The sequence below is a fragment of the Procambarus clarkii genome, chromosome 36 (assembly GCF_040958095.1).
Source record: "Procambarus clarkii isolate CNS0578487 chromosome 36, FALCON_Pclarkii_2.0, whole genome shotgun sequence".
NCBI classification, from domain to species: domain Eukaryota; kingdom Metazoa; phylum Arthropoda; class Malacostraca; order Decapoda; family Cambaridae; genus Procambarus; species Procambarus clarkii.
In genome coordinates, this window is record NC_091185.1 from 15,297,364 (window position 1) to 15,313,259 (window position 15,896).

The 15,896-nt window shown below is 45.4% G+C and overlaps 1 protein-coding gene across 1 annotated transcript in view; it reads left to right on the plus strand.

The window, feature by feature from the left end:
- The window catches only part of LOC123756213 (uncharacterized), a 197,747-nt gene that overhangs the window by 150,296 nt on the left and 31,555 nt on the right, over positions 1 to 15,896 (plus strand). The window contains exon 4 of the mRNA XM_069336657.1: positions 11,407 to 12,363. Within this exon, the coding sequence (XP_069192758.1) occupies positions 11,407 to 12,363 (957 nt within the window). The remainder of the gene's footprint in view (positions 1 to 11,406; positions 12,364 to 15,896) is intronic.

Sequence of the window (15,896 nt, forward strand, 5' to 3'; positions counted from 1 at the left end):
TTGGCAAGTACAAAATATATTATACTCGACTGATAAGATTACCAGTGTGTCTGTGTGGATCCGGTAGCCAGGTCTCCCCCCACACACCCTCTCATATCCCTTGTCTTCCCCTATAAACACCCTCCACATGTCGCCCCACACACCCTCCACATGTCGCCTCACACACCCTCCACATGTCGCCCCACACACCCTCCACATGTCGCCCCACACACCCTCCACATGTCGCCCCACACACCCTCCACATGTCGCCCCACACACCCTCCACATGTCGCCCACACACCCTCCACATGTCGCCCCACACACCCTCCACATGTCGCCCCACACACCCTCCACATGTCGCCCCACACACCCTCCACATGTCGCCCACACACCCTCCACATGTCGCCTCACACACCCTCCACATGTCGCCCCACACACCCTCCACATGTCGCCTCACACACCCTCCACATGTCGCCCCACACACCCTCCACATGTCGCCCCACACACCCTCCACATGTCGCCCCACACACCCTCCACATGTCGCCCCACACACCCTCCACATGTCGCCTCACACACCCTCCACATGTCGCCCACACACCCTCCACATGTCGCCCCACACACCCTCCACATGTCGCCCCACACACCCTCCACATGTCGCCTCACACATCCTCCACATGCTCTCCCACATACATTTCCAATCTCCTCTCAGCACACACTTTCCTTTTCCCATCTTCTCCTTCCCACCACACACAGCCTTTTCCCTTTCCCTTCCCCCTAATATCTCCTTCCTTCCAGCACACACGGGACATTTTCTCATCTTCCTCATAACACAGATCATTCCCCAGACTCCTCCTTCTCAGTACACACGAGTCCTTCTCTTATCTCTTTCCCAGTACACATACACACACACACACACACACACACACACACACACACACACACACACACACACACACACACACACACACACACACACACACACACACACACACACACACACACACACACACACACACACACACACACACACACACACACACACACACACACACACACACACACACACACACACACACACACACACACACACACACACACACACACACACACACACACACACACACACACACACACACACACACACACACACACACACACACACACACACACACACACACACACACACACACACACACACACACACACACACACACACACACACACACACACACACACACACACACACACACACACACACACACACACACACACACACACACACACACACACACACACACACACACACACACACACACACACACACACACACACACATACACACGGCCTGCGTCCATCTCCTCCCTTCCTGCATACACACACAACTCTCCCCCATCTCCTTCCTCCCAGCACCCACACACACACACACACACACACACACACACACACACACACACACACACACACACACACACAATAGTAACAGGAATTGATAAAATCGACAGGGAAGGATTCCTGAGACCTGGCACTTCAAGAACAAGAGGTCATAGATTTAAACTAGCTAAACACAGATGCCGAAGAAATATAAGAAAATTCACCTTCGCAAATAGAGTGGTAGACGGTTGGAACAAGTTAAGTGAGAAGGTGGTGGAGGCCAAGACCGTCAGTAGTTTCAAAGCGTTATATGACAAAGAGTGCTGGGAAGACGGGACACCACGAGCGTAGCTCTCATCCTGTAACTACACTTAGGTAATTACACTTAGGTAATTACACACACACACACACACACACACACACACACACACACACAGTACCCCATAAAAGGTTGATGCATAAGCTGGAGAAACAGGCAGGAGTAACTGGTAGGGCGCTCCATTGGATAAGGGAGTACCTAAACAATATGAAGTAGAGTTACAGTGAGGGGTGAGACCTCAGACTGGCGTGAAGTCACCAGTGGAGTCCCACAGGGCTCTGTACTTGGACCTATCCTGTTTCTGATATACGTAAATGATCTGCCAGAGGGTATAGACTCATTCCCCTCAATGTTTGCTGACGACGCCAAAATTATGAGAAGGATTAAGACAGAGGAGGACAGCTTGAGGCTTCAAGAAGACCTGGACAAGCTGCAGGAATGGTCGAACAAATGGCTGTTAGAGTTTTATCCAAGCAAATGTAATGTAATGAAGATAGGGGTAGGAAGCAGGAGACCAGATACAAGGTATCACTTGGGAGATGAAATACTTCAAGAGTCCGAGAGAGAGAAAGACCTGGGGGTTGATATCACGCCAGACCTGTCCCCTGAAGCTCATATCAAGAGGATAACAGCAGCAGCATATGCCAGGTTGGCTAACATAAGAACGTCCTTTAGAAACCTGTGTAAGGAATCTTTCAGAACATTATATACCACATATGTCAGACCAATCCTGGAGTATGCGGCTCCAGCATGGAGTCCATATCTAGTCAAGCATAAGACTAAACTGGAAAAGGTTCAAAGGTTTGCCGCCAGACTAGTACCCGAGCTGAGAGGTATGAGCTACGAGGAGAGACTACGGGAATTAAACCTCACTTCGTTGGAAGACAGAAGAGTTAGGGGGGACATGATCACCACATTCAAGATCCTCAAGGGAATCGACAGGGTTGATAAAGACAGGCTGTTTAACACAAGGGGCACACGCACTAGGGGACACAGGTGGAAACTGAGTGCCCAAATGAGCGACAGAGATATTAGAAAGAACTTTTTTAGGGTCAGAGTGGTTGACAAATGGAATGCATTAGGAAGTGATGTGGTGGAGGCTGACTCCATACACAGTTTCAAGTGTAGATATGATAGAGCCCAATAGGCTCAGGAACCTGTACACCTGTTGATTGACAGTTGAGAGGCGGGACCAAAGAGCCAGAGCTCAATCCCCGCAAGCACAACTAGGTGAGTACACACACACACACACACACACACACTCCTGTCCTCCCGCCCCTTTCACCCCATACCCTCCATGTCCCTCCCCCTTAACTTGACCCCCCCCCCCCACCCCTCATCCCAGTAACCTTTGCAACCCTGGTATCCACCTCACAAATCCTCACACCCATGGCACAGCTTCCTTCACCACCAGAACACTCACCAAGGAGGAGATTTGAGAAGGGACAGAAGAAAGTGAGCCTCAAGGCAATGTACACTAACATAGATGGAATTACAAATAAAGCAAATGAATATGGAGAATGGGTACTAGAGGAAAACGCAGACATAATAGCTCTCACAGAAACAAAGCTGACGAAAACCATAACAAATGCAGTGTTCCCACAGGACTATTATGTTATGAGGAAAGTGAGAGAAGGAAGAGGTGGTGGTGGTGTAGCTCTGCTGGTAAGAAAAGGCTGGGATTTTGAGGAGTTGGTTGTTCAGGGATGTGAAGGTTTCAGTGATTGCATAATAGGTACAATAACAACTGGAGGGCAAAAAATTATAGTCGTAGTCGTATATAATCCACCACCAAATGACAGAAGACCTAGACAGGAATATGAAAGAAACAATATGGCCACCATTAACATAATAGAGAGAGCAGCTTCTGTTGCTAGCAGGAATGGATCTGGACTAATAATCATGAGAGACTTCAACCATGGAAAGATAGATTGGGAGAAAAGAGACCCGCATGGAGGACCAGAAATATGGAGAGCTAAGCTGCTGGACGTGGCAACAAGAAACTTTCTAAGCCAGCACATCAAGGAACCAACAAGAATGAGAGGAGAAGATGAACCAGCAATGCTTGATCTGATATTTACCCTAAATAAGTGGGATATAAGGGAAGTCAAGATGGAAGCACCCTTAGGAATAAGTGATCACAGTGTATTGAATTTTGAGTACCTGGTAGAGCTAGGAATTATCCCCTCCCCCCCCCCCCCCCCCCCCCCCGAAAAAGAACTAGGAAACAAAAGACTGGCATACCGAAAGGGAAATTATGAGATGAGAAGCTTCCTAAGGGAAATACCTTTGGACACAGACCTCAGAGCTAAGTCTGTACAAGATATGATGGACTATGTCACCCAAAAGTGTCAGGAGGCAATAAGCAGATACATCCCGGTCCAAAAGGAAAAATCCGAAAAGCAAAAGAAGAATCCATGGTATAATAGGGCATGTATGGAAACAAAGAAAATGAACAAAAGGGCGTGGAGGAACTTCCGGAATAACAGAACACCAGAAAGCAGAGAGAGATACCAGAGAACCAGGAATGAGTATGTCAGGGGGTGAAGAGAAGCAGAGAAAAGTTATGAAAATGATACAGCAAACAAAGCCACGACCGAACCAAAGCTACTCCACAGTCACATCAGAAGGAAAACAACAGTGAAAGAACAGGTATTGAAACTTAGAACTGGCGAGGACAGGTATACAGAGAATTACAAAGAGGTGTGTGAAGAACTCAACAAGAGGTTCCAGGAGCTCTTCACAACAGAACAGGGTGAGATCACTGTGCTAGGAGAAAGGGAAGTAAACCAGGCGGTCTTGGAAGAGTTCGAAATTACGAGATAGGAGGTCAAGAGACACCTGCTGGATCTGGATTTTAGAAAGGCTGTTGGTCCAGACGGGACCTCGCCATGGGTACTGAAAGAGTGTGCAGAGGCACTTTGCTTGCCATTCTCCATAGTGTATAGAAGGTCACTGCAGGCGGGAGACCTACCAGAAATATGGAAGACGGCGAATGTGGTCCCAATATACAAAAAGGGCGACAGGCAAGAGGCACTGAACTACAGGCCAGTGTCCTTGACTTGTGTAGCATGCAAGGTGATGGAGAAGATCGTGAGAAAAAAACTGGTAGCACATCTGGAGAGAAGGGACTTCGTGACAAATCGCCAACATGGGTTCAGGGAGGGTAAATCTTGCCTGACAGGCTTAATAGAATTCTACGATCAGGTGACAAAGATTAAGCAAGAAAGAGAGGGCTAGGCGGACTGCATTTTTATGGATTGTCGGAAAGCCTTTGACACAGTACCGCATAAGAGGCTGGTACATAAGCTGGAGAGACAGGCAGGTGTAGCTGGTAAGGTGCTCCAGTGGATAAGGGAGTACCTAAGCAATAGGAAGCAGAGAGTTACGGTGAGGAGCGAGACCTCCGACTGGCGTGAAGTCACCAGTGTAGTCCCATAGGGCTCTGTGCTTGGACCTATCCTGTTTCTGATATACGTAAATGATCTCCCAGAGGGTATAGACTCATTCCTCTCAATGTTTGCTGACGACGCCAAAATTATGAGAAGGATTAAGACAGAAGAGGACAGCTTGAAGCTTCAAGAAGACCTGGACAAGCTGCAGGAATGGTCGAACAGATGGATGTTAGAGTTTAACCCAAGCAAATGTAATGTAATGAAGAAAGGGGTAGGAAGCAGGAGACCAGATACAAGGTATCACTTGGGAGATGAAATACTTCAAGAGTAAGAGAGAGAGAAAGTCCTAAGGGTTGATATCACGCCAGACCTGTCCCCTGAAGCTCATATCAAGAGGATAACATCAGCAGCATATGCCAGGTTGGCTAACATAAGAACGGCCTTTAAAAACTTGTGTAAGGAATCTTTCAGAACATTATATACCACATATGTCAGACCAATCCTGGAATTTTGCACCAAGACTGTAATATTTTGTTGAATTATCCGTATAACTAGGTCATAAAAGTATTTGTGTACGTCTGATACCATACCACTTGTGAAGGAGAAAATGTACATGTTTATCTCTCAGAATGTTTGGTAACAGGTTTATTGTTTGTGATGTGTGTCTATGTATGTACTAACACGTTGTACTGAACGGGGTGAGAATAGCTTGAGCTACCTCATCCCTTTGTGTGTATTTTACCTCAATAAACTTATTTCAATTTCAATTTCAATCCTGGAGTATGCGGCTCCAGCATGGAGTCCATATCTAGTCAAGCATAAGACTAAACTGGAAAAGGTTCAAAGGTTTGCCACCAGACTAGTACCCGAGCTGAGAGGTATGAGCTACGAGGAGAGACTACGGGAATTGAACCTCACTTCGTTGGAAGACAGAAGAATTAGGGGGGGACATGATCACCACATTCAAGATTCTCAAGGGAATCGACAGGGTTGATAAAGACAGGCTGTTTAACACAAGGGGCACACGCACTAGGGGACACAGGTGGAAACTGAGTGCCCAAATGAGCCACAGAGATATTAGAAAGAACTTTTTTAGTGTCAGAGTGGTCGACAAATGGAATGCATTAGGAAGCAATGTGGTGGAGGCTGACTCCATACACAGTTTCAAGTGTAGATTTGATAGAGCCCAGTAGGCTCAAGAACCTGTACACCTGTTGATTGACGGTTGAGAGGCGGGACCAAAGAGCCAGAGCTCAACCCCCGCAAGCACAACTAGGTGAGTACAACTAGGTGAGTATACACACACACACACACACACACACACACACACACACACACACACACACACACACACACACACACACACACACACACACACACACACACACACACACACACACACACACACACACACACACACACACACACACACACACACACACACACACACACACACACACACACACACACACACACACACACACACACACACACACACACACACACACACACACACACACACACACAAAAGGCTGTGTGTGGTGGGAAGGAGAAGATGGGAAAAGGAAAGTGTGTGCTGAGAGGAGATTGGAAGTGTATGTGGGAGAACATGTGGAGGGTGTGTGAGGCGACATGTGGAGGGTGTGTGGGGCGACATGTGGAGGGTGTGTGAGGCGACATGTGGAGGGTGTGTGGGGCGACGTGTGGAGTGTGTGTGGGTCGACATGTGGAGGGTGTGTGAGGCGACATGTGGAGGGTGTGTGAGGCGACATGTGGAGGGTGTGTGAGGCGACATGTGGAGGGTGTGTGAGGCGACATGTGGAGGGTGTGTGAGGCGACATGTGGAGGGTATGTGAGGCGACATGTGGAGGGTGTGTGAGGCGACATGTGGAGGGTGTGTGGGGCGACATACACAGTTTCAAGTGTAGATATGATAGAGCCCAATAGGCTCAGGAACCTGTACACCTGTTGATTGACGGTTGAGAGGCGGGACCAAACAGCCAGAGCTCAACCCCCGCAAGCACAATTAGGCGAGTACAGTTAGGTGAGTACACACACACTTCCCTCATCTTCTCCCTTCCTTCCCATATACATCTTTCCATCATATCCTCTCCACCCTACCCACAAAAATCCTTACCCCTTTTTCATCTCATGGAAAGGAGTGTGCTGCTCGCACACTCCTTTCCAAAATCTGTTTTTCTAATTCGCACAGAATGAGGAACCTTCACCTCCATGCTCACACACGTCTTTCCACCATCTCCTCACTCCCTGCTTACACATCTGAGAGGTAAAATCCAGCAAGAGTCAAGTAAAGAGAAAGATCTGGGGGTTGATATCATACCGAACCTGTCCCCCAGAAGCCCACATTAAAAGGATATCATCAGCGGCATATGTTAGATTGGCCAATATAAGAACTGCCTTCAGAAATTGTGTAAGGAATCAGAACCTTTTATACCACTAATGTCAGACCAATCCTGGAGTATGCAGCTCCAGCCCGGAGTTCATACCGAGTTAAACACAAGACAAAGTTAGAGAAGATTCAGAGTTATGCCACCAGACTCGTCCCGGAACTGAGAGGTAAGAACTACGAGGAAAGGCTACGGAAACTTAACCTTACGTCCCTGGAAGACAAAAGTGTTAAGGAAGACATGATCACCTACAACATTCTCTGAGGAATTGACAGGGTGGACCATGACAAACTTTTTAGCACGGGTAAAACTCAAACAAGGGGACACTTGTAGAAACAGAGTACCCGAATGTGCTACAGAGATACTAGAAATAGTATTTTCAGTGTCACTGTAGTGTCGTTTCAGTGTCCTTTCTCCCTGTTCACAATTGCCCTTCCCTCTGTTATCTTTATTCCTGATCACATATCCTCTTTACTAGTCATCTTTATCATTGCTCTCACACACGCCCTTCCCCCCATCACCTCTATCCCTGCTAACACACATGCGTTACGTTATGGCAATCAGGAGTGTTGCCACAACGTAACTGTCATCAGCATTTTGTTGGCCATAAGCAGATGTAAATCTTGTTTTAGTAAATGTATGCTACTTATATTATTGATGTTTGGTATTAAGCCTCAAATTTCACTTTGTAAAAGGTTTACCTAGGCTTATGGCTAGGCTTATGGCTTATGAGTATCACCATTTCAGCGGGGAAGTCAAAAAGAAAGAGGCAACGGAGGCAGCTTTTAGACGAGTAGGGACAGTGGACTGAGGTGCAGCAATCTCCGAAGCAAACTGCTATCGAGGCTTCACCACGTGCTTCTACCAGCAAGACAGCAGACATAATAGACCTAGAGAGGACAGCATCAGTCACACACCAGCCAGTGTCAGACAATGCTTCTCTGTCCACAACCCAATCACAAGTCGACAGTATGAGACAGGAGATGACAGCATCAGTCATACACCAGCCATTGTAAGACAACGTATCTCTCTCCACAGCCCAGCCACAGGACAACACTATGAGAAGGAGAGGACACCACCACCAGTCTCACACTAGACATCGTCACACTCTACATATCTTCCAAAATTCAAGATAATTCAGACAGACCACTTTCCTAGAGCGTATGTAGTAGTAACGGCAATGGAAAAGGAACAACCAAAGCTCAAACTTTCCATTACAATCAACCTGAGAGGAGAAATTATAATGTCACCACAAGACCAACAGACGGCAAATTACTTAGAAAAAGTAACAATCCTGCAAGGGAAACCTGTATGCTTGGAAAAGATGGACCCTTCAGAAAGAAGCACACGAGTCGTGATTTTGGGATATCCAATCGACTTTCCATTGGATCCAGTACTAGAACCTGTACCTACGTCTGTGCGGCATCGCTCCGCAAATCCTGAATGCGGAGCGATGCCGCACAGAAGTAAACAAAGCAGCGACACGTCAGATTCTAGTGACCGTCATGGGACATGTGCCAGAAACATTCAGTCTTGGAAAATGGGTAATATACAGAGACCATACGTTCCAGAAACCCTGCTCTGCTTCAAATGTCACAAATACGGCCACCATGAACCATGCTACACCTAACAGGAGAGATGCGGAGTGTGCTGCTTGAGACATCCAACCAAAGACTATACAGACAAGCACAAGGCGGCAAAACAGACCACAACAGCCAAAAGTTCAAATTGTGGAGGCAAACATCATGCCTGAAGCATAACCTGCTCTACACGGAAAGAAAAGGTGCAGACAGCACTGGCCAGGATAAACACACAGATTATCAGTACATACACCAACACCAACGTCTGGAACACTCGAGCACAGCCACAACAGAGACCCATTCTCACAGAACAAAATTTCCTGAATCTATCAGTTCCAAATCAGAAAATACACAAAAATGCTGCAGAAAAACAACTAAAGGAAAAAAGCAAAATGCAATTACATTTGTAATCAACACAACACATTTACAGTTTTACCCCCGAGGTCCAGCTGAAAAACATCGTGAAGATCATGGCAGAGACCATTATCAATTGTCTACACATGACGCAGAACGCCTCACAGCAACAGAGTCAAGAAATCACTTGTGTAATAATGGACAAGATCGTGCAGCAGACCACAGTTACACAAGAAATAGACAGTCCGAGACAAGACAAAGCACAAGAGGACAAACAACGCGACATGGTCATACCGAATACCAACAACAGTCGGGTAGTCAAGACACCAGACCATCAACATTCACAAAAGCAACTGCAAGAAGCAGTGACCACTCAAGATCAACAGAATCTTACAACACAAGAGACAGACATTAACAGCCAATGCAGTCTGATATGCAACAACAACAACAACAACAAAGGAACATTGAACAGCAGAAATGCACAGGTTCCAACAACACAAGAGGGGGGGCATGAACAATCAATGCAGTTCAATATGAAGCATCATCAACAACGAAATACTGGATGGAAGAGATACACAGACTCCGACAACACAAGAAACGGCCACAAGCAATCAATGCAGTTCGATGTGCAGCAATATCACCAGCAAAGTGATGGATAACAGGGATGAGCAGATTCCAACAATGCAGGGGATGACCATGAGCAATAAGTGCAGTTCCATTTACAGCGACATGACTTATGGAATGGACGGTAGACCGACGGTCTGACTTTTTGCAGCTTGGTGTTTAATCCTAGGCCATCCAAGTGGTTGAGCACCATTCCTTCCCTCGGATCCTAAATCCTTGTTCTCATAGCCCTTCCAAGTGCTATAAAGTGGTAAAAGCATTGTTTTTCCTCCTGATAAGTATCTTATCACTCATTCAAATATAGATATTTGTAAGAGTGGCAAATATAAATAATACACAAGAGTGATAAATATAGATAATATAAAAGGGGAGTCTGAGATTCTTTACCTCTCTTCATCCCACCTCCGTCTTCTGGCCCTCTTCCCCACATTCCCTTTCCTCTTCCTTCCCCATCCCATCTCATCTCTTTTTCTCAGAAATTTTATTATGAAGCACTGAAACAACTCTACAGGATACAACCAATAGTTCAACCGACTTCATGAAAATAGCAAAAGGGGATTCTATAAATGTCAATATTTCCTAAACCTTTTCACTTGGGCCAACCCTGAAAAGCTTATAACTCTCCGCTGCTCCACAAGATTCTTGTGTGAAAGTTGTATGAGCCTAGAACCAAGCATCTGGCTTTCAGCCCCGGACAGGTAAATAGACAAACACACATTCACTCTTATAGAAATAAAGAGACAGAATACCATGCTGCATCTTGGTCTTGCTTATACTCTCTGATCTCTATCCTAATTTCCCCTCTCTTTCCTTTTCTTGCCCTATCTTCCCCTCTGCTCTCCTCAGCCCTCCGTCCTCCCCTCTTATTCCTCTCCACTTTACTCTCTCTCTCTCTTTCTCTCTCTCCCTCTCTCTCTCTCTCTCTCTCTCTCTCTCTCTCTCTCTCTCTCTATCTATCTATCTCTCTCTCTCTCTCTCTTTATCTCTCCCAGAAAAGGTAATGCTATAATTCATTTGAAAATGAATTCATTTGCATTGTTTTTGAGTAAAGATGCTTTATGTTAGGAAGTTGGGTGAGATTAGCCCCAAGCGTGTGGCTACTTTAGATAGATAGATAGACATTCACTTTTATTGATAAAGATCTATCAATCAATTGATAGTTTTACACATATGGATTTAAATTAATAAAAATATCAATCATCATATTTTTATACTAAAAAACGTAATAATAGCCGAATGCTGATAATAATAATTATGAATTATATAAAAACTTGCAGTGCTAATTATGTGAGAATATTATAAGATAATCTGTATTTGTTACCTTTTCTCTTTCACATTTACTTGGAAAACTATATAAATATGTTTTTGGTTATCAGGTGTACCACGAAGAGCTGAAGCTGACCTCCGAGAAGCGTCTGGAGGTGCGGGCTGGCGGCCGCCTCGTTGTGGGCCAGAGACTATATTCTATGGAGGGAGGCTTTCTAGTGAGGGAGATCGTGGACGGAGAGATCGCTGACTACAGGATCTATGATATCGCCCTGAAGCCCACTCACATGAACGAATTACTCAACTGCACAGATGTAACAGACCTCAGGAAGCCATTAATTGACTTGGAAAGTAACAGCTTTATGGTGAAAGGCCCCACAATGACTAGAACCATAGAAATGAGCGAATTGTGTAGTAATAATATTACTGGATTCTATCTATTTTTTTCGCAGAAAATGAACTTTAAAAATGCATACGCATGGTGCAGGAAGCTGAAGGGAAGTATTATCCTGCCAGAGGATGCCGAGACGAATGCATTTTTCTTTGACAAGTTTGTTAGCTACAAGGATCAATGTGCCTACTCCTGGACGCACCTCTACTGGATTGGTGCTGGAGGGAACCTCACAACACAGCAGTGGCTCCAGCTCACAGACGGAACCCCATTAAAGTGGTACCAATTTATAAGAGAATATAAAACAGTGACCACACTTTTCAAGTGTATTGCAGCAATAACACACGAGAAGTACAAGTGGGCTGCCAGCCCATGTAATATAGAAACTTGTATTCTCTGTAACTTCACTGCCATTCCTCAAATGCGACTACGCGGTTTGTGTAAAGATTCTGCACTAGACCGTGTCTTCTCTTTCCGAGACAATGAAAATTTTGAGTGGTTGCTGGACGGGTATAATCACATGGTAATGCAGAAGATGAATGACTCGTGGATCATGAGAAGCCGACTATGGCCGGACATCAGAGCTACTATGGTTGCTCGCTGGAAGGAAGAAACTCCTGTGGGAGTTCACATCTGGTTTATCGAGGGCGACAGGTGTCTGGAAAAACAGGTGAGAGCTGATAAAATATTTAAAACCTGACAGAAGCTAGATGATGAGCTTCCAGCGTTGTCTGTTACAGTATTGTCCCTACTCTTGCTGGTGCACGTCGTTTTTTCAACATTCTAATTTGTTTTCATTTTTTAATATTATGCAAAAAAATATGTATATTGTATCATTAGAGCAGCTCAACCCTAAAACGAAGGTGCTTATAGTACCTATTTGGGAGAAAGTACCAATATGTACTGTTGGACCAATAGGAAGATAACTTTTGTGCGACTGAATTTGGACAAACTAGAAACGTTTCTTAGCAGCAACATAAATCTAAGCCCTAACCTCCCCTAATACAGTATATATATATATATATATATATATATATATATATATATATATATATATATATATATATATATATATATATATATATACATATATATACATATATATACATATATATATATATATATATATATATATAAATATAAATATATATATAAATATATATATATATATATATATATATATATATATATATATATATATATTTATATATTATATATATATATATATATATATATATATATATATATATATATATATATATATATATATATATATATATATATATATATATATATATATATATAGGGGGGTACCACCACTGGTGCAATTATAGGGACCCACAGCCTCAGAGAAGGGAACACAGAGCATTCAGGGAAAAACTTGCCATTTAACTCTGAATACGTAAGAGTGTTCGCTTCTCCTACCACCCCCCCCCCCCTTTTTTATGGTGTACACTTTATTATGCAAGGTTATACAGTTACATATCTGATTTTATACAAAAAATTAACATTAAGAGGACACAAAAAAAAGTTCGCTTCCTAGAGGCTGTAGATTTCCTCGAACTCCTCCGACGCCGGGCAGGAACCGAGGATGCAGCGAGCATTCCCCCTCTGGATCGTGACACTGAGGCGCTGAAAGAGAAAACTTGCTGCTCTAGGGTCTCTTGTGGTGTCAATGAGCTTGGAACCAAGATCCTTAAGAAACCTTCTTGCACTCTCACCCCATGGGCCTAGGGTCTCAGACCCTATTGGAACGAAGTTGTACCGATGATCTAATTGCCTGTACTTGGCTGACTTGTCTCTTTCTCTGCGTGTCGCCGCGGCTCCTGCTGTGCCGGCAGAGAGGTTGATGTATGTGGTTGCCAGGGTGGATACACAAGTATAGTCCCATGCCAACTGTCTGCCACCCTTCCACGGTCGCAGTGTGATTCTGTCTGGTCGGCCGGCAAAGCTGACAGAGTCACGGTTCAGTAGGTTGCGGGGCTCTCTCTCCGCTGGACACTGAGCAGAGGCAAGGCTTCTTTTAATGATGTCATTGACTTCGTCGTGTCTAGTGTGCCAATCACCAGATTTTCCACAGTGCAGGCCATGCAGTCCATATTCGTCAGAATCTGCCTCGCCGCAAATACACCTATGAACAGTGTGGATAGGGGCAGCAAGATGGAGAGCGACTGCAATACGGAGCTCCTGCGGATCAAGACGTGTGCCTGTCGCTTACATAGGGACTGCCAAAAGGAAGTCCCCTGCATATGGAGCCTGCACAGCTGTGAGGCGTGCACGATCACTGGGGGTTGTTGCTGCCTCCAGCAAAGCTGTGGCTTCTTTGTCTACAATGGGGCTGTCCCAACTGGATTGTTTCTTGGCTTTCGGCATGGCTGGTCTGAGTGCTGGGTCTGCCATGGCACCCCATTTCGTGTCGCATTCCGTGTAGTGGGGGTCCTGTATCCCTGCTACATCACTCAGGGTGTCAGGTAGAATTTCCTTAACCAGGTCATCTGATGCTGAGGAGGAAGACAGGAAGGCTGGGACAGCAATTTGGGTGGCGGTGCGGACACCCATGCCACCGAGCCTAACAGGAAGAGTGGCTTGTTTCCACTGGCATTCGTTGAGGGAGAGGTTAACAACTTTTTCCAGCATGGTCTTCAGTAAGAGGTCATACTCTTCAAGCTTTCGGCTGTCGTAAGATGGGGCGCACCTCAGAAAGTAGGTTAGCCTCGGAAGGGATAGGCATTTGGTGAGGAGATAAAAAGCATCGTGGGCACTGATGTCACCTATTCTGTCTTCCATCCTCCTAAGGTCTGCGATTTTCTTGTCAAGGATCTCCTCAATGGCGTTAGACCCGAGGGGGGCTCCAAGGAGGGTGCTGTTCTCGGCCCTAATGACATGGGCTCCAGGCAAGGCAGACCTTATTCTAGCTACGATGTCTGGGTTGGAAGAGACTACTTCACACTTGGAAGGATTCAAGACAAGACCCAGGCTTACTTCTTGCTCCCTTATTTTCCTGATATCTGCCAAGAGATGGTCTACGGTGCCAGCTATGGTGCCATCATCCAAAAACCAGATGTTGAACTCGCTGGACAAGCTTTCGGTGATTTCTTTTAAGACTAAGCAGAAAAGAAGGGGAGCAAGAGGATCCCCTTGCTGAACACCTTCACATGATCTGATTTCATGTTCACCAAAGAGCAGTTTTGACTCACCACTGTAGAACGATAGTATGAACGGGTAGAGGCACAGTAGAGACAGACAGGTACTCAGAGCACAGACAGGTACTCAGGTACGGTAAAAATGCGGACCTTAAACATAATACAGAGTACAAAACACAATCAAATGTACCCATAGTAGGAAAACAGCATGTAAAGGATTTGGGAATAATAATGTCTGACGACCTAACGTTTAAGGAGCATAACCAAGCAAATATTGCGACAGCCAGAAAAATGATAGGATGGATTACGAGAACTTTCAAATCCAGGGATCCCATCACAATGGTTGTACTCTTCAAGTCACTTGTGTTGTCCCGTCTTGAGTACTGCTCAGTACTCACTTCCCCCTTCAGAGCAGGAGAGATTGCTGAAATAGAGGGAATACAGAGAACATATACGGCACGCATAGATGCAATAAAGCACCTAAATTATTGGGATCGTCTCAAAGCCCTCCAAATGTACTCACTGGAAAGAAGACGAGAGAGATATCAAATAATATACACCTGGAAGATACTGGAGGGCCAAGTACCAAATCTACACAGTAAAATAACAACGTACTGGAGTGAACGACATGGAAGAAAATGTAGAATAGAACCAATGAAGAGCAGAGGTGCCATAGGCACAATCAGAGAACACTGTATAAACATCAGAGGTCCGCGGTTGTTCAACGTCCTCCCAGCAAGCATAAGAAATATTGCCGGAACAACCGTGGACATTTTCAAGAGGAAACTAGATTTATTCCTCCAAGGAGTGCCGGACCAACCGGGCTGTGGTGGGTATGTGGGCCTGCGGGCCGCTCCAAGCATCAGCCTGGTGGACCAAACTCTCACAAGTCGAGCCTGGCCTCGGGCCGGGCTTGGGGAGTAGAAGAACTCCCAGAACCCCATCAACCAGGTATCAACCAGGTATCAACCAGAGGGGCCGGAAATGGCGATATACGGCACAAAGTACTGCATCTCTTCTGACCATGTTGAAGGCATTCTTAAAGTCCAGTTTGAGCAGGGCCTTT